The sequence below is a fragment of the Mesoplodon bidens genome (assembly GCF_964165515.1).
Source record: "Mesoplodon bidens genome assembly, chromosome: 3".
Taxonomy (NCBI): Eukaryota; Metazoa; Chordata; class Mammalia; order Artiodactyla; family Ziphiidae; genus Mesoplodon; species Mesoplodon bidens.
The window spans coordinates 61,401,169-61,425,834 of record NC_138178.1 but is presented as its reverse complement, the minus strand read 5'-3'; the positions used below and the strand labels follow the sequence as shown (position 1 = coordinate 61,425,834).

Genomic DNA, 24,666 nt, shown 5'->3' with positions numbered 1-24,666 from the left:
AGTTTTCTCTATTGAGAAGAGAGACTATCAGTTGTAGGTGAAGTTAGGAGCTTAAAGAAGGTGATAAGGATTTGGAATAAGAAGGTAGAGTGATACTAGAGAGAACTGATCAAGGACAAGTGAAAGGACTGACAAGACTAGCTGAGGGCCCAGCCCAAGTTGGAAACCATAAATTTGGGGATGTAATGTTTTGCCTAACAATGTCATACCCTTCGTGTCCCTTGTCCTTTTCTTCACTATTCACAAGGCAGAGGGTGGTACTCACCACTTCTGTTCCACTTTCAGTATAGCTCTTCTTGGCAATAAATTGCCAGGTTCACAGCTTTTGCAGACTCACCTTTGAGATCTCCCTCTAAAGGCAAAGCATCTAAGAATTTTTCTGGACCATTAGACTAGGTAAGGGAGTGGGAATTTACCCACGAAGGTAAAGAGGTACTTTAGGACAGTACATTTCCATGTGCTAAGATTATATCAGTGGGGTCTTGAGACACACCTTCCCCTACAACAACTAGCTTTGCAGTCCCTGGGTCTGAATTTTAGATTAGTTGCCTTTCATAGTCCTATTTCTTGACCTGGACTTCCCCTGCCTGAGCTTCTCTAAGCCTGTTCCTCTTTAATTCTTTAGGATCCTGGGTATGTTTACATCCCAACAATGGAAACATCTCAGCAACGATTTCTTAAAGACCCAGCAGGAGAAGAGGCACAGCTGGTTCAAGGCAAGTGGTACCATCAAGAAGTTCCGAGCTGGCCTCAGCATCTTCTCACCCATCCCCAAGTAAGTTTCTCCATGAGCTGATTATCTCTAATCACTGTAATCTCATCTAAGCCTCCACCCCACTTTGTTGATTATGTACATTATTCTATCCTCTTCCTAGGTCCTCTAAATTCTGTACCTTTTTTTTTTTTTTTTTTTTTTTTTTTTTTTTTTTTTGCGGTAGGCGGGCCTCTCACTGTTGTGGCCTCTCCCCTTGCAGAGCACAGGCTCCGGATGCGCAGGCTCAGCAGCCATGGCTCACGGGCCTAGCCGCTCTGCGGCATGTGGGATCTTCCCAGACCGGGGCACGAACCCGTGTCCCCTGCATCGGCAGGCGGACTCTCAACCACTGCGCCACCAGGGAAGCCCTATACCTTTAACTACTAATACCATCCACATGGTCCTGTCCCTTATGTGTCTTTACCCTTCTACTCCTGACCCAGTAGTCATATCTCGTCCTTTATGTAAAAGACAGTACCTAGCGCATGGTATGTGTTTGGAGAAATGTATGCTAATCTCTCCATCTTTACTTTCTTTGACACTTATCCTTATTCCCTATCCTAAGGAGGCAGAGTCAGAGCTAATAGGCCCCAAGTCCTTGCTCTTGTGGAAGGGCACATTGATTTACTACCTAGGTTCTGGAAATAAATATTGCTCAATTCTTTGATCCTAGGCCTACATTTATCCCCCCTGGTGCCTTCTGATCTTCCGAAAGGCAAATACAAACCCAGATTTGTAGTTTTCCAGGTGCCATTATTGACCCACAGACATTAGGCTCTTTGGGGTCCAACTATTGCCTAGTAGTTTACACACACACACACACACACACACACACACACTCTCTCTCACTCTCTCTCTCTCTCTCTCTCTCTCTCTCTCTCTCCCCCCCCCTCCCCCTCCCTCCCTCCCTCCCTCTCTCTAAGTGAAACGGGCATCCTCTCCAGGGTATCATTCCTTACCTGGCCTAGATGCTGCAGAGAACGACCTAGGTTTTGCCTTTGCCTGCCCTCATGTTCCAATCTGAAGAACACATAGATAATGACATAAAAATCAAACCAGTTGTGTAGTGATCTACTTGCTTTGACAGTTTGGTCCAGTGGAACTTTCCTCAGATATGAGTTGCTCTTTGGCTTAGGTCATTTCATCTATTTTTATCTCCAGACCTCTTCTTTTTTTTTTTTTTTCTTTTTCTTTCCGGTCATGCCATGTGACATGAGAGATCTTAGTTTCCTGACCAGAGATCAAACCCGCACCCCCTACATTGGAAGTGTGGAGTCTTAAACACTGGACCCCCAGGGAAGTCCCTCCAGGCCTCTTCTAGGGCTCATACTGAATCCTCAGTCTCATCACTTCTCTTTGCTCTGTGTCAGGTCTCCGAGTTTCCCTATCATACAGGACTCCATGCTGAAAGGCAAACTGGGTGTACCAGAGCTTCGAGTTGGACGCCTCATGAACCGTTCCATCTCCTGCACCATGAAGAACCCCAAAGTAGAGGTGTTTGGCTACCCTCCCAGCCCCCAGGCAGGTCTCCAGTGCCCCCAGCACGTGGGCCTCCCTCCCCCAGCATGGACCTCTCCTTTGGTACATGGCTGAGGAGGGTTTGACTTGGGTGTTAGAGGGTGGGAGAGGAAATGTGGGAATACAGCTTCTCAAAGTGGGGTGGGGGTCTGGTTGTCTAGGCATCATAAACCAAACCTGGGCATGAATCATGAGTGAGTAGAGTGGAACACATTTTTTAATAGTTGTGAACTTATATCTGAACAGTCTGGCAGGCTTCTCTGATAGTATGTCAGGAAGCAGAGAGTCTGGGGTTGGGCATCCCACGGAGATGTCATGTATGATTTTGTTAGGTTGTGGTTAGGACTTGGTAGTCAGCTACTTTACAGACCTATTCCACCTACCTTGAAGGGGTTTAAAGACAGGTGAGTCTTTTTTAAGAACCTTGGCAAAAATGTCTGAAGGTCTTCTCTGCAGCTTGGGGATTACTTAGACTGATCAGCGTTAGGGCTTAGCTACTTTAGGAGAATTTTAGGTGGTGGGTGTGAGTGAGGTCTTCCTAGTCACCAGCTTCATAGGAGGTTCACGGAGTCTATCTTTTTCCTCTCATCAGGTCAGTGGTCACTGCAAAAACATCCCCACTCTGGAATATGGATTCCTTGTCCAGGTAATCAAAGGTTCATTCCAAATCCTTTCCCCTGTTTTCTGACCCATCTGATCCCCTAACATCTCCCAGCTCTTCAGTCAGTTAGCAAACATTTCCTGAATTGTTCTGCTTCCAGAACTATACTGAGTGTTGTGTGGATAGGAGAAAAGAAGGCATAGTTCCCACCGTCAAGAAGCTTATAGCATTATTGGGAAGACAATGTTTATAGACCACTTACGATCAAGTGCCAAATGAGACATTACAGATTTTAAGTGCGCTGGTGCCAAGATGAGAGAAGGATTGACACTGAGTTTCTTATGATCCCGCACCTCCTTGCTCAAGTGGGCTTCACTTTTCCTCACAAACTTTCACTGCTTAGCCGCTTCTGGTCATTTGCTTCTTTTTAAACCCTCTTTATTTTCCAGACATGGTTTCACTTTTTTTCTTTAAATTTATTTATTTTTATTTTTGGCTGCCTTGGGTCTTTGTTTCTGTGCATGGGCTTTTCTCTAGTTGCAGCGAGCAGGGGCTACTCTTCGTTGTGGTGTGCCGGCTTCCGTAGTTGTGGCACTCGGGCTCAGTAGTTATGGCTTGTGGGCTCTAGAGCACAGGCTCAGTAGTTGTGGTGCACGGGCTTAGTTGCTCCGCGGCATGTGGGGTCTTCCTGGAGCAGGGCTCGAACCCATGTCCCCTGCATTGGCAGGTGGATTCTTAACCACTGTGCCACCAGGGATGCCCCATGGTTTCACTTTTGCATCTCCATTATCTTTGTTCATGTCATTCCCTCCACTGACCTTTCTCACTATATCTGCCTATTGCAGTCAAGTCTCAGATGCCAGCTTTTCCATAAAATCTTCTCTGTTACTTGAAATGTATTAGCTGGAAGTGTGTCTGTCTCCTCTCATTGAACTCTTTTGATGTTTTTTGTTTTATATGGCACTGATGTGTCAGGAACCATATGCTGCCTTGAATTGTAATTAATTTGTGTACATACCACATCTTCTCTGTTGGAGTACGGGGTCTGAGAAGACAGTCTTTTATGTTATTGAATAATCAAGGAGACCTTTCACTGAGCTAGGTGCATAGTAGGCATTCAATAAATCTGCATTAAATGAATGAATAAAAGCCCTTGCATGTCCATTTACCATCCCAAAAGTTTGTGAAATGGGAACAATTTGATTTATACACAAAGTGTACATGGTCGCAAAAGCCATGTTAAGACAGAGTGTATAAAAAATACTTTAGGATATTGCTGCATGAACTCTGGATTTGTGCTGTCTTCCCAGCACAGAGTTTTATCTATTGTCTTGATCAGTTTACAGGCTGATTGTTCTAGGTAGTTAAAATGGCTTCTCAGGCATCTGATCATGAACTGAATACTCACTTGTCACATGGGGGCAATCGGTAATTACTACAACTAATGTTAATAGTTTGATTAGTACTTGTTTATAAAATACTTTCACAGAAATCATCTTTTTACTCTCAGTACCTTTGTGAGGTGAATAATGTCCATTTTGTAAATGAAGAAACCAAGGCTCAGGTTAATTGACTTGCCCAAAGTTATATATGGTATTAAGTAGTAGAGGGGGGAATCTTAACCCAGGTCTTCTACCATGGCTGGTCTTATTTTTATTATACTATATAGTCTTAGCTCTAGAGTTAGGCTATCAGTTTAACTAAGTGCAGGATCCAAGAACAGATTCTACCTTAGGCACAGGGCTGGGAGGTAGGAAGGTAACTGGAAAAGAAGTTCAGATTATTTCCTACATCTGGGTTTGTGCTTCCAAAAGATAAGTAGAGTCTCTTCTCTCCTCAGATCATGAAATATGCAGAGCAGAGGATTCCAACATTGAATGAGTACTGCGTGGTGTGTGATGAGCAGCATGTCTTCCAGAATGGGTCCATGCTCAAGGTACATGCCTCTATTTCGTGACCCTCTTTCTTGCACCCTTAGCTGAGGCCCCTTAATTCCTCATCTCTTCATTTTCCCTTTCTTCCTGGATCTATGGTAAAGGTAGAATTCTGTCCACACTCCTTGAGACTCTAGAAATAATTGTTTTTCTCAGAAAGCAAATCTCAGCAGTCCTGTTTGGAAAGATGAGGATATGTGAATATCAATCTAGAGTTGTCTGAGGTCAGGCACCCCTCTTGCACCATGATACCTTCTTATTGGACACCTCCTGCCACCACCATCTCTTTAATATGTCCATTCAGCCAGCCGTCTGTACTCGTGAACTGTGCGTTTTCTCCTTCTACACCTTGGGAGTCATGTCCGGAGCTGCAGAGGAGGTGGCCACTGGAGCAGAGGTATGGGGGAGGGAAAAGCTGCTGGGGAATTGGGATCAAGAAAGGCTGGGGAACACAGCAGTTTCAGTGCTTGGAATTTAATCTCCAGAAATGCTTTCCTATGAAAGGATGTTCACTATAGTATTGTGGGTTTTTAAAAATATTTTACTTATTTATTTTTTGGCTGCGCCACGTGGCTTACAGGATCTTAGTTCCCCGACCAGGATTTGAACCTGTGCCCTGGGCAGTGAAAGCGCAGAGTCCTAACCACTGGACCTCCAGGGAATTCCCTAGTATTGTTCATAATAGTTAAAAAAAAAAAATGGATACAAGCCCCTCTGTACAGGGTCCAGTTAAAGAATGATGGTATGTCCTTTGCAGTAGAAATTTTTGGATAGAAAATTGTAGCATATATAAAAAAGAAAACAGTATGTATAATACAATGCTTTTTTTTATTGCCTATATAATAAAATAACAGTTTCTGTAGGGAAAATATCTGGAAGAATATACATCAAACTTAGCAGTAGTTATTTGTGAGGAGTGAGATTTGGGGGCAAGGGGATGATTTTCCTCTTTTTTTAATCACCCTTTTAAACATTGTTCTTGAATTTTTATAATGAGGTTATATTTTCTAATGGAAGAATCATAAACATTTGTCTTTTTTAAATTTTATTAAAATATAGTTGATTTATAATGTGTTAGTTTCTGCTTTAGAGCAAAGTGATTCAGTTATACATATATATACATCCATTTTCATAATTCTTTTCCATTATGGTTTATCAGAGGATATTGAATATAGTTCCCTGTGCTATACAGTAGGACCTTGTTGTTTATTCATTCCATATATAATAGTTCGCATCTGCTAATCCCAAACTCCAAATCCATCCCTCTTCCACCCCTCATATTTGCTTTTAAAAAGAGAAATGCTGGGCTTCCCTGGTGGCGCAGTGGTTGGGAGTCCGCCTGCCGATGCAGGGGACATGGGCTCATGCCCCGGTCCGGGAAGATCCCACATGCTGTGGAGCGGCTAGGCCCGTGAGCCATGGATGCTGGGCCTACATGTCCGGAGCCTGTGCTCCACAATGGGAGAGGCCACAACAGTGAGAGACCCGTGTACCGCAAAAAAAAAAAAAAAAAAAAAAAAAGAGAAATGCTGAGAACCTCTAGAAGGTAGAACTATGCTGGGTACTGTGTGACTCCCAGCACTGGGAAATCATTTAGCTTTTGCCCCCTTTGTCTCCTTTCTCTTAAGGTGGTGGATCTGCTGGTGGCCATGTGTAGGGCAGCTTTGGAGTCCCCTAGAAAGAGCATCATCTTTGAGCCTTATCCCTCTGTGGTGGACCCCACTGATCCCAAGACTCTGGCCTTTAATCCTAAGGTATAGTTGTTTGGGAAAAAAATCAGGACTCAGGAACAGAGGTGGTAAAAGACAGTGGAAGACTTTGGGCTGTCATTCCAATAGCTTGGAATAAGGAGACAGAAGAAATGGAGCACTTGTTTCTTGGGAACTCTTGCTTTAGCCGTTTTAGTGAATAAATAACTAAACATAACTAATAATATAAGATAAATAATAACTTCTGAGTTTCTCAGAAGAAGGGGAGAACGATTAATATTAGTTGTGTTATGATAGGGAATAATACAGACTTTGGAGCCAGACAGACCTTGATTCCATTTGAGGTTCTGCTACTCCCTAGCTGAATGGTGTTAGGCAAATCACTTAACCTTTCTGAACCTCAATTTCCTTATCTATAAAAAGGAGATAATATCTACTGTTATAAAAATGGGAGATAATATATATAAAATATTGTATAAGTTAGGTTTCTCTAGAGAAACAGAACCAATAGGAGATGTTCAGAGAAAGAAATTTATTGTAAGGAATTGGCTCATGTGATTATGAAGGCTGAGAAGTACCAGGATCTGTAGTGGGCAAGCTGGAGATTCAGGAGAACTGATGGTGTAAGTTCCAATCCAAAATCCAGCAGGCTCGAGATCCAAGAAGAGCTGATTTTTCAGTTCCAGTCTGAAAGTAGGAAAAGACCAGTGTCCCAGCTCCAGGCAGTCAGGCTGGAGAAGTTCCCTCTTACCCAGCTGTTTTGTTCTATTCAGGCCTTCAGCTGATTAGATGAGTCCCACCTGAATAGGGATGGCAGTCTCCTTTACTCAGTCTGCTATTCAAAGGTTAATCTCCTCTAGAAACACATTCACAGCCACACCCAGACACACCCATGGCCCAAATTAACACAATTGATGATTGACAAAATTAACCATCACAAGTACCCAGCACAGTGCTTCACTATTACTTTCATTGCTATGTATCAGGCACTATACCAGGTTCTTTACATACATTATTTAATCTTCAGGTCATCTCTCTGAGGGTAGTGGGAATTTTTATCATCACTTACATACAGGGATACTGAGGTTCTAAGAGGTTAAGTAACTTACCCTATTATTCTCAGCTGGTAAAAAAAAAACTAGCATGTGGTTCTAGAACTTTTTGACATTAAATCTGTGTTCTTAACATGACATACTATGCTGTTTCCCTGGGGCCTAGAATTCTTGTGTACATCTGGCCCTCCTTTTTATCATATCTCCTCCACTTTTGTTCATCTGGTTCTTCTCTTCCCATTGATTCCCCACAGAAGAAGAATTATGAGCGACTTCAGAAAGCTCTGGATAGTGTGATGTCCATCCGGGAGATGACCCAGGTATTCTGCCCTCTGCCTTTCCCCTGCCTGCCCACTCAAGTGCCCTGTTCTGTTTGAAATTCATGCAAGTGGAGTGAAGATGTAGAGATGCTACTCAAGTCCCTCACTGTATTCTCTTTAGTTTTCCCTCTTTAGCCTTCCCAGTCTTTGTCCTCTGTTTTGTTAGCTCTGTTACTCCTATTTCTCACTCCTTATGTCTCTCTCAACCTTTACCTTTGCTGCTGATTCCTTCACAAGTTGTTCCTATTTAATGTTTTTTCCATAATTCTTAGGGCATTAGAGAAGTGAGGGAAAGACCTCTGTCCAGGGTTGGGAGGGTGAGGAGGGGGGCTTGGAGGTAAGGGACTAGACCCAGGGGCCTACATCTTCTATCCTTCTAGGGGTGGGGCAGCCACATGGAGCAGTGACCATCCTTTGACTCAAGGCTGTCTCTCACCAGACTTCCCCACCCCTCGTCTGCAATCTCTGCATGAATAGACATTCATTTGTACTCACATTTACAGGTGGGCCTCTTCTCAGCAAATCCTATATATCACAGTTCAGATTAACACATAACATACACCCAGGAGGGATGATTTACTTGTCAGAGGGACTCTTATGTTTTATGTAAAGTTTTATCACAGGATTCCTTAGCCTAATCTTTCTGGGACATTGATTTTATTTATTTATTTGTTTTGATTTATAATCAACTTTTTAGGGCTGTAGGAATTGCATAAAATGAGGGAGACCCACCTGCATGTTGTTTTGTAAGCATTTTCAGTCATTTTCATATTTATTTATGAGTCTTCCCAACCTGACTGGGGTCCTTGAGGGTGGGAACCCCATCTCCTCTTGGTTTGGTGTGGTCTTCAGTGCCTACCTTGCCCTGGGTCCTAATAGTCTGTGGAAAGTGGGAGGGCTCCTATCTCTCCTGGGAGATAACCTTATGGCCATTGTCTTACAGGGCTCATATCTGGAAATCAAGAAGCAGATGGACAAGCTGGATCCCCTGGCCCATCCTCTTCTGCAGTGGTATGAGTAGAATGGTTCATCCTTTGGTGGGTGGGGGAATGGGGCATAGTATCAGACATGGAGCCTACACCTTCTCTTAGAGGTGGTTTCAGCATCCTTCCCAAGGTTATAGATATTATGGCTGCTCTTTCTTGGGTTTTACTGATACATCGGCCCTTGACAGGAACTCAGATCCTACAAAGAGCCCACAAATTCTAATGTGATGTCTCAAGTTCTCTTTAGGTGTTTCTTATTTCCCAATAGGTTTTTGAGTGCTGCTTGCATGTAGGAATTAACACTTCATTTCAGTTAGGGTTTCTATGCATGCAGAGAAGTCTGTCTCCCTCTTCTACGCCCTTTCCATATCTCAGGCCCTTCCCTGTTGATGTTGACTGTCCAGAGCCTTGAAGCACTATTATTACTCCCTTCTCCTAGCAAGGGTTCTGACCTTTCTCTATTTCCCTCCACCCCTTGCCCTCCCTCCCTGATTTGATTTCTCTTCTCTTTTCCTGACATAGCTTTCCCCTTCTAGCTTACTTCCCTCTGTCTAGTCAGCCTTTGACATTAGTACTTTCTCAATTCAACATGCTCCCTCTTAGTATGAGGAATGACCAGGCATAGACCATCCAGGATGGCATCACAGGTACATGAGTGAAGCACAAAAGGAAAAAACCATGTCCCCTATAAGAGATAATACTCCCTTGCTGAGCCCTCAACAGTTTATGCCTTTGTTCTCTCCTGTCCTCTAAGTTCAGCCTACATATGGCCCAGTCTGTCCCCAAACCCTCAGGAAGTTTGTTCTAGTTTCTTCTGTTTTTTTTCTGCAGCTCAAACAATAACTTTCCATTCCCCTCATCTCTGAGAGCCTTCAGCCTTCCTTTGAGCTCAGGCAGGATGGCTCCTGAGCCCCAGTTCTAAATTTCTAAATCCCAAGTGTAAGTTGTCAACATCCTAATACAGACCCCACCTTTCTAACTTTTTTTGGTAGCTGACCTCTTGTGCTGACCTTTTGTTCTATCCTTTTCTCTCCCTAGATGTAGCAGCCCACCTCCCACCCCTCTCTTTCTTTCATCCATTGTGTTTAACTACCCAGTAACTTGCTGGTCCCTGGTCAGTAACTTCGCTTTTACATTTTTATACACAAACATTACCACCCACAGGAATATCCAGATAGTGTCATGGACTCAAACAGCCCTGGAATCCTTGCTTGTTCTCCCAGGGGCAGAGCAAGGCTGCTACTTTGTTCAGGACGGCCTAACCACACACTAATTCTATCCTTTTTGTTTTTTCTCTGTTTTGTCCTAGGATCATCTCTAGTAACAGGTCACACATTGTCAAACTACCTCTCAGCAGGGTAAGTGACCATTCTCCCTCTAAACACTAAATTTCTGGTGAGGGGCAGGGAGGGGCTCCAAACCAGCTAACTGAATTGGTCCTAGACCTGCCTGGTTGGGCTTGTCTCAGTAGTCTTTGGGCCTACGCATATTTCCTTTCTTTGGGGTCAGTGCAAGCCTAATTTGCTCCCTTCCCTCCCTGATCTCCATTTCTGCTCTGTTTTCCTGACCCCACCCCCACCCTGGGCAGCAGCTGAAGTTCATGCACACCTCACACCAGTTCCTCCTGCTGAGCAGCCCTCCCGCCAAGGAGGCTCGGTTCCGGACCGCCAAGAAGCTCTATGGCAGCACCTTTGCCTTCCAGTGAGGAGTGGGGCGGGGCTGGGGATGGGTGCTGGATAAGGCAGAAATAATGTAGAGGGATGGGAAGGCAAGTTCACTTGAGGCATATGAGTTTGTGTTATCTATGTCCATCAACCAATCAGTCAACAGATACTACATGCTATTGTGGTAGGTGCTGTAGAGGATAAAGATACATAAGATACAGTCTTTACTCTCAAGCTACTTGTGATGTAATTGAGGAGAAATGACATTTACTTATAAAAAGATGTGGTTGAAGGAACAGATTAGCAGGGATAGATTTGAAAGCTACTTTGAAGGAAATGAGCAATTTATGCCCAGTTGTGAGAGGAGAGAGAGAAAAAGAGAGATTAAAGGTAACTTAAAGGGATTGGTGGTACCCTTTCCTTAAAAGAGATGTGAAGTCATTACTGGAAGCCATATTCGGGATCAGTGATAATCTTGTTGAGTTTGAGATGAATTTGTTTAATTTGAGATATCAGGATAATAGGCAAATGAAAATATTGAACCAGCAGTTGAGGATTTAGGATGGGACTGTTTGAAGCGTGGAAGAGAAGAGGAGACTGGATATTAAGATGTAAGGGTTAGCCACACACACACACATCTTGCATGCCTATGGCTATATCCATGTGCACATCCATTGCTAGGTTTATTTGTGTCCATCTTTATGTCCTGTGAGTGTGAGAATGGGTGGGAGTGGCAGTCTTGGAAGTGCTCCTGGGAACCTCATTCCATGAGGAGACATATATTCTACCCTGCCTTACAGTGGGTCCCACATTGAGAACTGGCATTCGATCCTGCGCAATGGGCTGGTCAATGCATCCTACACCAAGCTGCAGGTGAGGCTGTGCCCCTTTTCCCTTTCTCTCCACCCCCCTCCCTGCCCCACTCAGTTTTGAAGTCTACTCTACAGTACTTAACTGTTTTTGCCTCAGTGTCCTCAAACCTAGTCTCCCGTGAGGCTTCCCTAGGGAGGAAGTTGAAACTATATGTATAGAATGAATGTGGCTGTTGTATTTTGACCCTAGGCTGTGTTTTTTGGTGTTTTTAGGAATGGGAATGTATCTGTAGGCAGAAATAATAAATTGCTGATCGCAGCCACTGTGATAAATTAACTTGTTAGAACTTTTCAATATATGTGACTGTTCATTCAGAGAGTTGATATAGGAGACTTTTTTCTTTGCCCTGCAAGACTCCAAGGAATAGTTATTGTTCCTCCTCCTGACTGCCTGTTCTGTATTCCTTTTTTGGAGGGTGGGGATCTGCATATATACCAAGGCCTAGGGACAGGAGCATGGCTTCTGAGGGACAGACTCAATGCACTCCTCACTCTCCAAGGCATCAATATGTACTATTTCACAGGCAAAGGGGTTAACTTGCATCCACTTTTCAGCCAATCAGCTTTTCAAGAGTAGGTGCCTAAAGTTATCTGAGCCAGTGAGAAGATTAAATGGAGGGACAGGGGGCTGGATAAGCCTTGTGGCTGCCTAATACACAGCCATGGGTGGGCCCAGGCTCATATTGCTCATCCTGGTGTTTCCCTGCAAGCTGCATGGAGCAGCCTATGGCAAAGGCATCTACCTGAGCCCCATCTCCAGTATTTCCTTTGGATACTCAGGTAAGAAATAATCTTTGGTCACATTGACTCTATTTACATTGCATCCGTTTTGTGAATACATAATCCTATGCTGTCTCCTCTTTCATCATGGACACTTGGTCTGTGTCAGCTCTCTCCCCAATCATGGATACATAATCTTTCTCTGTTTTCTCTCATTAGGAATTTAGATTCTTTGCAAGTTGAGGCCAACTATCTCCCTTTCCCTTAGGTATCCTCTTCTCCATGGGGATGGTTTTATTCATTGTGGGGCCTTGGTCCTGGGAGTGGGTTAAGGAATAACTGGGAAATGAAACTAGGCTCTTTGGAGAACACATTTTTGGTGTTGGCATTAGCCTGTCATTATAGATTGTGTGTGTGCACACCATACGTGCATGTGAGTTTATATATGAATGCACATGAAGGCTTGAGCCCCCTCCACTGGCTTACATTTCTGAAGACATTGTTCTCCTCCTTGTCAACCACCTTTTAAAGTTTAAACTATGTATAATTATACACTATTGTATTAGTCACGTTGAATGCAAGAGGAAGCATTTTATTCCAAAGATAAGGCATAAACAGTGTCCAGATTCTAGTCAGGAGATGAGTTCAGCTTTGTCCAGCTCAGAAAATGAATCTGACTTAGCTCTCTCATTGTTTCAAGTTTATGTCTGAGTTCCTTTTCAGTCTTTTGTTCTTGTTCTGTATAGTCTCTATATAAAAGTGAGCCACCATATAGTTGCATGTCTACCATATGAAGGGGCCAGTGCTAGATTTTTATAAATTACTATTTAGTATTCTCCATTAATTGTAACTGTTATAAAGATAACACTTAGTTCCAGAATAACAGAACTAGAAAAGTCTCTAATGACAGAATAAACCAAACAAAGTAGAAGAAAGAAGTTAATATAGGTAAGAACCAAAATCAGTGAAATAAAAACAGGTACAATAGATAGGCTCAAAAAAGCCAAAAGATGATTCTTTTAAAGAACTAACAAAACAGATAAACCTGTGTAGATTGATTAAGAAGAAAAAGAGCACAATTAAATAATATTATGAATGAAAAAGGGAACACAACTATAGATATAGCAAAATTTTAAAAGCTAATAGAAGAATTCTGTCAACTTTATGCCAGTGATTTGAAGACTGTCAAAACTGATAAATCCCTAGAAAAATATAACTTAACAAAACTGATTCAAGAAGAAATAGCCTGAATAGCTCTAAAATTGTAAAAGACATTGAAATAGTAGTTTCAAATTTGCCACAACAAAACAAAACAAAAAACTTACCAAAACCAGATAAATTTTTTTAAACATCTTTATTGGAGTATAATTGCTTTACAATGGTGTGTTAGTTTCTGTTAAACCCAGATAATTTTACAAGTGAGTCTTAAGTCACACTTTCAAAGAACAAATTATCCCAATCTTAAACAAAATCACCCAGAGAATAGAAAAAGATGGAATTACAAATCATAAAAGATTGGTAAATTTGACTTTATTAAAACGAAAAGCTTCTGTTCATCAGAAGACACCTTAAGAAAGTGAAAATGCAAGTTACAAACCAGAGGACATTTGTAACACAACTATAAAAGATTAGTAATAAAGATGCATTTTAAAAATTCTTACAAATAACAAAAAGACAACCCCCCCCCCAATAAAAAGGCAAACAACATGAACAGGCATCTCACTGAAGAAATGACCAAAAAATATAAGCAGCTGCTCATCCTCTGTTAATCAAGGAAGTAAAAGCAAGACCATATGACTTACCATGTAGCATCTATGTGGACTGGCAAAAATTTAAAAATCTGATAATACCTCTGATTGTACCAGAGGTTGCAGATAAGCAGGATCTGTTTTATCACTTACGGGAATATAAATTGGTACAACCACTTTGGAAAACATTTGGTGTTAAATTTCATAAAGCTGAGAAATTTTATCCCTGTGACCCAGCATTTTCATTTCTGCATATGTGCACCCAAAGGTGTGTACATGAATGTTCAGAGTAATATTGTTTGCAACAGCAAATCTTAGAAACAACCCAAGTGCTCATCATCAGGAGAATGGATAAATTTTAATATATTCTCACAATGGATTATTATCAATGAAAATGAACCAACAGTGGCATTCAGCAACATGGGAAAAATGTTGAGTAAATAATAGTTGAGTGAAAAAAAAAAAGGCAAGCCCAGAGGACTACTGTATAATGCCTTTTTTATGTTGCTCAAGAATTAAAATTAGGACTTACCTGGTGGTGCAGTGGTTAAGAATCTGCCTGCCAATGCAGGGGACACGGGTTCGAGCCCTGGTCCAGGAAGATCCCACATGCCGCAGAGCAGCTAAGCCCATGCACTACAGCTACTGAGCCTGCACTCTAGAGCCCACAAGCCACAACTGCTGAAGACTGTGCGTTTAGAGCTTGTGCTCTGCAACAAGGAAGCCACTGCAATGAGAAGCCCACACACGGCAACGAAGACCCAACGCAGGCAATAAATAAATAAATAAATAGATAGATAGATAGATAGATAGATAGAAACATTAAAATTATTTAGTGTGTGCGTGATAAAACTAAGGAAAAAATAACTCAAATTTTGGGATAGTGGATATCTCCCAAGTGGAGGCAGATAGTTGGGATAGAGTTAGGAGCACTTAGATGTAAGTCACTGGTAATGTTTTAGTTCTTGGATTTCATTCTTAGGTCTGTAGGTATTCATTGTCCTATTAAATAAATGATAGTGTGTTGTGAACCAAAGGTTATGATTAATCCAAGAAGGGTAAGGGCCCAGTGAATATATATTTATTGAATGTGTGAATGAATCTTGTTCTGTGTGCCTGGGGTCCACAGTCAGGGTGGGTTCAGGGTAGTCTTTTGGCTTTGTCTAGGTTCCACAATTTTTATCTTTGTCCCAGCCTGAGCCTCCCTCTAATTAAGCTCTTATTCTAAGTAGTGAGATCCTCCTGGCTTTTAGTGCCCACAAAATTCTTTCTTCTTGTCTGTTTTCTCCCTGTTCTCTCCCTCTCTCCTCTCCCATTGGCCTTTATTACTGAGTGCCTGAATACCTTTAGTTATTAGATGGAGCCAGGAATCTCTATTGACTTCTTTCTTTTTTTTTTTTTTTTTTTTTTTTTTTTGCTGTACGTGGGCCTCTCACTGTTGTGGCGTCTCCCGTTGTGGAGCACAGGCTCCGGACGCGCAGGCCCAGTGGGCATGGCTCACGAGCCTAGCTGCTCCACGGCATTTGGGATCTTCCCGGACCAGGGCATGAACCCGTGTCCCCTGCAGCGGCAGGCGGACTCTCAACCACTGCGCCACCAGGGAAGTCCTCTATTGACTTCTTAACTTTCTTCTTCATGTACTGATAACATAAAAACATCATACGGCACCATCTTTCTCCCTCCGAAGGTCGATTTGATTATAGATACAAAATACCTTATGCTTTTACTACTGGAGTTATAGGTTATCTTGTCCAATCTCTTATTACTTTACAGGTAAGAAAGTAGATACACAGAAAAGTTAAATGACTTTCTTAGGGTCACACAGATCTAAGTAGCAGAGTTAGGACTGGAATCCAGTTTTCCTAACTTCTAGGCCAGTGTTCTTATCATTATATTGGACTCACAGGGTAGGGTTTGCTTGAATGACTGAGTCTGAGGGCCCCATAGATATGTGAGAGTCTCTGATGCTGGGTGAGATGTGTGTAAATGTCCGAGTTATTTTAGTTAACTCCAGCATTTGGCCAACTCTGTCTTTGTTTGTTTCCTTCCACCCCTCTCTGCTCTGGTTTTCTCTATTTTTCCTCAGGGTATCTGTAGCCTAGTGACATTGGGTGCCCTCTGGGGGTCAGTGTAAATAGAGAGCATTCATTTGACTAGCTGAGCCTCTAATGACTTGGCCATAGTGAGCAGGTTAAAATGAGGGACAGTGGGAAAGGAGATGGTAAACTCCATCTATGTGTTTAGTTGTGCTTAGAAGCTTCTCACAGGTGTATACCCTGGACACAGCATCCACGGATTATTCTGGCCTCCAGGTTCTCAGGGTGTCTGGTCTCAGGGAAACTGACAGAAGATGATTGGGTCATTACGGTCAGGACATTGTGCAACAGGATTGGGATGGGACAAGATTTGGATTATATCATAAGGGCCAGCTCTAAGACCAGCCATAGAAATCAGATTGTTCTCTCAACATCTGGGATAGAACCTAAATGGGAATTTCACTCAGAACCATGCACTGAAATACCCAGGCTGAGAAAATCATCATGTTTGGATGCAGAGCTAAACCTAGTTAAGGCTAATGGAGAAGTTGTAAACAGAGGGGTGGTGGGTGTCCTGTAGGAGAAAGAAATTGGCAATTCAAGTCTTGAGGCTCTCACTGCCCTAAATTTTTTTCAGGCAATAAATCTGTCATGGGGCTTCAGTGTGAGTGCATGATGAATTGACAGCCTGAGCAGTGAGGAATGTCAGTCCAGTGGCTTTCATCCCTACTTCTATACCATGGCTATCACAAAGCCAAGACTTGCAGCAGAGTGGAGTTAGTAATAATAGAAAGTTCCAGGGTGGACTGGTGAGATGAGTGCCCTGCTTATGGCCTGCAATGATAGCATCATTTCCCATCTTCATCCGTCTCCCTCTTGGGTCTCATGGTCTCATACACAGACTCATCCCTGACTGTGATAAGGCTGGGCCTGTGATAAAGCTGAATACAGAGACTGAAGTCCTAATCATAGGCCAGAAAGAGTTGGGAATAGGGGCACACAAGCACTGTGCACATCTAAGTAGGAAGACTCCGGAATGAATCTATAAATGTTATAAACAGGGCTATTCAGTGAGGGGCAAAGATGGTGGAGGATTTATGGATTCAGATAGGGTGAAAATGAGCGAATTGGCACCTCTTCCTCAAGTCTGGGAGGACTTTCTGAAGGAAGCAGGACTGTTCAAGGTAGTTGCCGTTGTGGTTACCTGTGGAAAATTATTCATCACTTAACTGCTGTGCTTTCTCCCTTTTCTCTGAATGACCCTGGTCAGAGCTTTTTATGTAACTTTGAACTAGAGCAGATCTGACTTGCTCTGCTTGCTTCCTCTCCAGTCACTTCACTCAGCCTGGCATTTGACCCGAGGTGTTGATGTCACCGCTCTCCTAGGCCCCTCATTCCTGACTCATTTCTTGTGTTACTCCCTGTCTTAGAACCCTTCAGTGATTCCCGGATGTTCTCAGGATAAACTCCATTTGCTTTAACATGGCCTATTAGACCTGCTTGATCTTATCCTAGCTTATCTCTTCCACATCATCTCTCACCACTTCTTTGCCATCAACTAAGCTGCTACAAACTAAGGCACACTGCTTTGTTTTTCCTCCAGGCCTTTTATATCCTATTATCTCTGCCTAGAATACTTCTTTCCTCTTCATTTAGCTAACTCTTCCTAATCCTGTAGTTCTCAGCATAGCTGTCACCAGGAAGCCTTCTTCAAACCCCAAGGCTAGGCTAGTTCTCCTCCTCTGGCTCACACAGTGCTCTATATTCTCCCCATCATAACCCTTACCATACTCTGTTGTAATTATTTGTTCCTTCCCTGTAATCTCCATCAGACGAAATTCTGTGACGGCAGATACACTGTTTGCTTTATTCACTGCTGTATCACCAAGCATCTCTAGCTCAGTGCCTGGCACATAGTAGGCACTCGTTAAATACTTGATTAAGGAATGTGTGAATGAACTGGTGTGTTTTTCTGTGACAGGAATGGGAAAAGGACAGCACAGGATGCCCTCCAAGGACGAGCTGGTCCAGAGATATAACAGAATGAATACCATCCCCCAGGTATTATTAGTTACCATTGCTCCACTGAGGCAGGACCCTTCCTCTGGGATAAGTTTGGCTACAGAGATGGATGGGGAAACAATGGTGGTGGTGGAGGTGGTGGTGGGAGGTGGTTTAAAGATCATTTGAAGGAATCAGATATGCTCTAAGATGAACACATTTCTAGAGTCATCTGTGGCCTCAGTCATAAGTATGAAAGCAGAGACTGAGTTTAAATCCAGTGACATGAAAACGTAAAGATGGAAGCCTGGACTCATCCAGATTGATTATGGAAAGCAAAAATTTCAGGGGGGTGGCTGGATATCCCAATCTCCATCCCCAACCATTACCAGCTAACTAGCCTCTCTAGGGAAAGCTATAACCATCTACCTGGCTCTGCTCTCCTCTTCCAGACCCGATCCATTCAGTCAAGGTTCCTGCAGAGTCGGAATCTAAACTGTATAGCACTTTGTGAAGGTAGGTATCTCACCCAGTCCCTGTTTTTCTGGGTCCCCAACCTTTATTTCTCGTGCAACTTTGGCACATGATCCAGCTAAGGGTGATGTTGAAGCATCATATCTTCCCTTCCCTGCCTGGACCCTCTGACCCAAGCATTATATGTGTAACTTCTGGCCCTTCTCTTCCCAGTGATTACATCTAAGGACCTCCAGAAGCATGGGAACATCTGGGTGTGCCCTGTGTCCGACCATGTCTGCACACGGTTCTTCTTTGTGTAAGTCTAGGAGGGTTCCTTGGGAATTACTTGGAGGAATGAGGGTGGGAGCATAATGATATGTGACTACTGGGAAAGTCTGTTTCTGTTATCAGAGACTTGTCCCTGGCTACCTGAGTGGAGCTGGCACTGGGACTTTCCCCTTGGAGGATAGGGATGGGTATAGATAAAGGTCTGTTTAGAGGAAACCAGATAAGCTGAATCTCTTCCACCCTAAAGAGTATCAAGAAAGGGTTTTGACTTCTTGGATGGGATGGCCACACCTCCAAATGCAGTTCCACTGGCTGACATTATTCTGGTATTGTTCTCCCTCTTATGCTCACACTTGCCCTATCTTTGGCAGATATGAGGATGGTCAGGTGGGCGATGCCAACATTAATACTCAGGACCCCAAGATACAGAAGGAAATCATGCGTGTGATCGGAACTCAGGTTTACACAAACTGAGGGGGCCCCAGCCCTCGTACCACCCCCGTTCCCCCAGGATCCATCTGCCCTCATAAAAGGGCTCAGGAGCAGCAACCGAGGCTGCCCTGAGGAATCAAGAGGCCATTACCAAGGGGCAGGAAAAGGATAGAAGAGACGGCCTTCATGGTGGAGACTGACCCAAGAACCACTCCACATTTGGATGGCCCAGACTGACTCCTTACCCGATTTTCCCAGTTGACTTCACCCTGTTTGTAAATAAAACAATAAAATGGAAGGTGCTGTGGATTGGATATGATCACTGTGGTCTGACTAACCTTGGCCCAGCACCTGCCCCAAGCCCCCATATGGGGGTGGGGGTGGGGAGAGTGGAATATCATGAGGGTTGGGACTATTTATCTTGGATGGAGTCAAAGCTAAGTCCATCTAGTATAGTATACTACGGATCTGTCAACATTTTAATCAACGGATTAGATAAAGGAAACTTACGCAGAGGACACAAACTGAGAAGGATATGGAATACCACTGGTGACTCTTCTTGAAGGTTTAAAAGGACCACTGAGGCCAAAGCAGCTCAGATCTCCTTTCCTTAGGACCTCTACTTTCTGCACAAAACCTATCCGCTCTCCCTTGCTCTGTGTCTTGGGGGCTGGGCCCTACTCTCCTCCTCCTTGCAGCTATTTCTTTGGGATAAGGGAGGTGGGGGGAGAGTTGGCAGGTGCAGGAAGCAGGTTGAAATCTATAAAGAGATCCTAAGGAAATAAAGCCTCCCTTAATGAAACAAAATCCAGATTCTCCAAGGATAGCAGTGTGAGGGAAGACAGCTGTTTCGAGGAGACTAACTGTTTCAGTGAAAGCCATCTCCCTGTTGAAATTCCCACTGCCAACCTTCTGCTGGCCTTTAGGCTGTGCTCTGTGTACCTAAAACCCTAAGTTAGTTCTAAGAGACAGGTTGGATATTGCCAAATATTTTATGAACTATTAATGAAGAAAACAGGAATATAAGCACAGAGACTACAAAAAGCATTAAACAAGCCTGGCTTTTACGTATAGGGTGTTTTTGTTTTGTTTTTTGTTTTTGCCGTACGCGGGCCTCTCACTGTTGTGGCCTCTCCCGGTGCAGAGCACAGGCTCCGGACGCGCAGGCTCAGTGGCCATGGCTCAGGGGCCCAGCTGCTCCGTGGCATGTGGGATCTTTCTGGACCAGGGCACGAACCCGTGTCCCCTGCATTGGAAGGCGGACCCTCAACCACTGCAGCACCAGGGAAGCCCAAGTATAGGGTTTTTAAAATTGTTACAGCTTCTTGATTTATAAAGCCTGTGCTAGACTACCTGTTGTCTTTCATTACCTTCATCCTACCTTGGAGGTAACCTTCTTTGCCTGGGTATCTTACCTGCTTTGTAGTTAAGACTACAAAGCCTGAACTTAACATGGAAGTACCATTCTTAATGGTCCATACCCCTAGGAGCTGTTTCTTAAACTTCTTTACCCCCCTTTTTTTTAACTTATTATTTTATTTGTTTATTTTTGGCTGCGTTGGGTCTTCGTTGCTGCACGTGGGCTTTCTCTAGTTGCCGTGAGCGGGGGCTACTCTTCATTATGGTGTGTGGGCTTCTCATTGCAGTGGCTTCTCTTGTTGCAGAGTACGGGCTGTAGGCACGCAGGCTCTAGAGCGCAGGCTCGGTAGTTGTGGCGCACGAGCTTAGTTGCTTTGCAGCATGTGGGATCTTCCTGGACCAGGGCTCGAACCCGCGTCCCCTGCACTGGCAGGCGGATTCTTAACCACTGCACCACCAGGGAAGCCCCCTTTACCCCTTCTTGATAAAGACTGCTACATTCTGACTCTACAAGTCTCTTCTCCTATTCTGGTTTCAGGTCTAGGAGAAGTTTCTCTAAGTAAATGAACCCATCAGGGAGTCCACCCTAACTGAAATTCCTGCCTCGTGGGAGGACCCTTGCAGCTCACCTGTACAGTATCAGAGATAGCTAACATTTTTTAGTTCTTATTAGGTAGGTGCTGGGCATTATGCTAAGCACCTTAATAATTTGCTAATACCTTGGCTTGCTTACTGTGTGCTTGGTATTGTTGTAAGCTCTCTACCTGTACTGACTAATATAATTCTCAAAACAAGCCTATGAAATATATGCCATTATTCCCATTTTGTAGATGAGAAAACAGGCACAAAGGATAAGTTATTTGTCCATATTCCACAGCTAGTGACTGACAGGCAACCAGACTCCAGAGCTGCCATTCTGGTTCTATGCTATATAGCCTTTCAAACTTTACAAATATTTTTTCATTTAATCCTGACAACAAAGATGGAAGATGGTGGTTTTTTTTAAGAGATCTTAAATAATGTGGGTAAGGTCTCACAACTGGTTAGTGGCCATCCTGGGTTTTTAACCAGAGTTGCTGTACTCCAGGGCCTGAGCTCTTAACTCTTTTACTTCCCCAGGGGTTCTCAAACTGCTTCCACTGGTGTTCCAGGAATTGAACCTAGGTTCTTGGCTACTCAAATGTTATAATGACATTTTTGCTCAATTTTCTGAAATTGGTAATAGACTTTTCTCATTTTTAACCATTTCTTACAGTTTTTCTTTATCAGTGGCATCTGACATAGCAAGTACTAGCAAATGATGGAATGAGAATTGATGAACAGATGGTGTGTGTTACCAGAAAAACTCAAAAAACTTGAGCTTGCCTCATGGGAATCACTTTTTTTTTTTTTTTTTTTTTTTTGCGGTACGCGGGCCTCTCACTGTTGTGGCCTCTCCCGTTGCGGAGCATAGGCTCCGGACGCGCAGGCTCAGCGGCCATGGCTCACGGGCCCAGCCGCTCCACGGCATGTGGGATCTTCCCGGACCGGGGCACGAACCCGCGTCCCCTGCATCGGCAGGCGGACTCTCAACCACTGCACCACCAGGGAAGCCCCCGGGAATCACTTTTTTTAATAGCATATGCATAGTAGTCTTTTAATGCTAATAAAATCGTAATGAAATCAAATATACCATTTTATAGTGTTCTACATAACAGCATCAGAACTTTTCGAATCTGAGAAGTTTGAAAGCCATACATAACCATATTTGAAAAAATTCAAAACATGTATTGTGTAAAACAAATCTAATAAAACCCGCAGCATTCCTATAACAAGAATGCTTTCATTGCAAGGAAAATTGTACTGGGCCCTGAGTTTCTGGAGGGGAATCCTCCTACAGCCTCTAGTGGGAGTTGAAGGAGGATTGCCCCTTTCTCCCACCCAGACCTGGCTGCCTTGGAGGTGGGGAGGTGGAGCCTGTGAAAGCCAGATCTGAGCAAGACATCATCCTTCACCGAAGCCAGGACAACAAATACTACACACAGTGGTTGACAGTGGCCTCGTACCTTTCACATAGTCCTGGGCTCAAGCAGCCTTACTCATTTAGACCTGGCCATGCTTTGTTAGGGCAAATAGGGCCTGGAAAATGTTTTCCTCAATTAGTTCCAGGTGGAGAGTAGATGGCTGTGATTTCTGGATTGAGAACTTAAAACTCCTGGAGTTAAACCTTCCCCTTACCTCTCATGGTAATTTTCCATCCAGGCAGGGTGTGGCCATGACTCAGTTTGTGGTGAGGATGTGGCCATCCATAGGGGAGGAGCCTTCTGCTAGATTCTGCCTTTCATTCTGGCCAATGGGGAGAGGAAGGGAAGAGTCTGATGCTGAGTCATAACTGGGTTACTTACCAGCTTCTCACAGGATGGATTCTGAGATGGAGGTTTGGGTGGATGATGTCTCAGCTTCTGGGATCAATTTGGGAATGGCGGGGAGGAAGCTTCAGGGGTCACATAATTCCTTCCGGGTCCTTCTCCCCCAGAAGGCGGGGGGGAATAAAATAGTTCATTTGAAGGGGCATCGGTCTCTGGAGTACTGTATAGATTTTTCCACAAATATTTCAGAGGCACCCTGCAAGGAGCCCAAAGATGTCACCCTTTAAGTTAAAGTATTGCCTACAAAAATTATTTTATCTAGGAGACCAAAGTCTCCTTTGGCCTAGCTGTCCTTTCTAGGATAAGTGGGTCAGGTTAACTTGTAGCCAGTGAGCATGGAGGTGGGGACTAGAAGTATGGTGCCAAGGAAAATGCGGATTATGATTGAACTGTAGTAGGAAGACTTCCTGGGGAAGGGGGCATTTGATCTATTGTTTGCTGATGCCTTTCTTTCCTTTTTTTTTGGTAAAACTTCTCATTTTATTTTATTTTTTGGCCACAGCATGCGGGATCTTCAGTTCCCCGGCCAGGGATCGAACCTGTGCCCCCTGCAGCGGAAGGGCGGTCTTAACCACTGGACCGCCAGGGAATTCCCGCTGATGCCTTTCTTGGTCTTCTAAATCTGGATTACTTTGGGGGAATAGGGTCTGCTTACAGTTCCACTTGCATCTTAGGGAGCCTGAGCTCTGGCTACACTTGTAGGGAAAAAGGAGAGAGCACAGGCCTCCACAGGAGTGGCTTGGTGGATAGGACTAACCCACCCTAAGGAGGCTTTGTCCTGTGAGCCCTAGCAATTCTGGGCTAGAGAAAAATTGTTGGAGGCCATGTTGGCTGAGGCAGTACTTCCTGCACTGGAATGAACAAGGACTCCTCAAGATCTCCCCTCCTTCTAAGTGCTGATGAGGCATTTCCTCACAGCTGCATTCAGAAAACATTTTTTTACTGTTCCTTTACCCTGGAATGGGCTTCTCATACCCATCTCTGTGGTAACCACCCCTCCAAGTCTCCCCCTCCATGAATTTTTCCCTTTCCCCCACAGACAGCCTGTTCTCTCTTTATCCCTAACTCCAAAAGGCCAACTTTCTCTTCCTTCCACAATTTGTCTGGGGGATACTCTGGAATTAAGATTTTCTGCCACTCTGGTGGGCCTGAAGAGACCTTGGGAATCTGAAGGAAGGCATAGAAGAAATTACAGTCTACTTGGTCTGGCTCTGGAAAGGGCATATGAAGTCCAAAGTGATAAGCACTTCTAAATCTGACATTCAGGCCAGTGGGCTGCCCTGGAAACTGTATTGGCCTGAGAGAAGTAACAGTGCTATTTCAGGCAGAGGCCAAGAGGTCACGTAATGGTAAAACCTGTAACCTTACCCTGTTCGCCAGGGCCAAGGCTTGTCTTTAGGCTGCAGGGTTTGGTGGGGGGTATTGTTTGCTGACAAAGCTACCTCTCCAGGGACTCCAAATGACCATCAAGAGTTAAATCATTAAACTACAGATTCTGTGATTCCGTGGTCGAAAATCCAAACAGGTAACACAGCAATCTACACCCTCACTCACACCTCGGTCCAGTGAATCTAGCAGCCCCCTCTCCTATCCTGCCAGGTCTATGAGCACAGTGAAAGGACTGGCTCGTGGAGGAGGAGCTAGCTTCCAGGGGAGTCTGTGTCCTCCCTCAGCCTCCCCTGTTTCCTGTAGCCCTGGGGTTACTTGTTGCTGGGTCAGAGGAATGAAGATTTGATTCAGGAGGATGGCTCAGAGAAGGGCAAACAGAGTTACTTGAATTGAGAAATATGTTCTGGCACTAGTCATAA

The 24,666-nt window shown here is 43.9% G+C and overlaps 2 protein-coding genes across 5 annotated transcripts in view; one reads left to right on the top strand and one right to left on the bottom strand.

Moving 5' to 3' along the window:
* The window catches only part of PARP6 (poly(ADP-ribose) polymerase family member 6), a 28,208-nt gene extending 8,808 nt beyond the window's left edge, over window positions 1-19,400 (top strand). For 2 of the 4 annotated variants that reach the window (XR_014015341.1, XR_014015343.1), the window contains exons 9-22: window positions 626-775; window positions 2,125-2,335; window positions 2,865-2,918; window positions 4,714-4,809; window positions 5,112-5,204; window positions 6,436-6,561; window positions 7,823-7,888; window positions 8,832-8,899; window positions 10,184-10,232; window positions 10,463-10,575; window positions 11,339-11,411; window positions 17,896-17,975; window positions 18,368-18,431; window positions 18,603-18,672. Coding sequence is in view for 1 of the 4 variants with exons in the window: in XM_081228018.1 (XP_081084144.1) it covers window positions 626-775; window positions 2,125-2,335; window positions 2,865-2,918; window positions 4,714-4,809; window positions 5,112-5,204; window positions 6,436-6,561; window positions 7,823-7,888; window positions 8,832-8,899; window positions 10,184-10,232; window positions 10,463-10,575; window positions 11,339-11,411; window positions 12,121-12,190; window positions 17,896-17,975; window positions 18,368-18,431; window positions 18,603-18,687; window positions 19,031-19,133 (1,501 nt within the window). In the remaining 3 variants the exon portion in view is untranslated. Of the gene's footprint in view, window positions 1-625; window positions 776-2,124; window positions 2,336-2,864; window positions 2,919-4,713; window positions 4,810-5,111; window positions 5,205-6,435; window positions 6,562-7,822; window positions 7,889-8,831; window positions 8,900-10,183; window positions 10,233-10,462; window positions 10,576-11,338; window positions 11,412-12,120; window positions 12,191-17,895; window positions 17,976-18,367; window positions 18,432-18,602; window positions 18,688-19,030 lie in introns of those variants that run through there. The other 2 variants (XM_081228018.1, XR_014015342.1) reach the window with 2 other exon arrangements.
* Window positions 1-24,666, bottom strand: part of BBS4 (Bardet-Biedl syndrome 4) — a 426,848-nt gene that overhangs the window by 355,580 nt on the left and 46,602 nt on the right. The gene's annotated exons all lie outside the window — the stretch shown is intronic.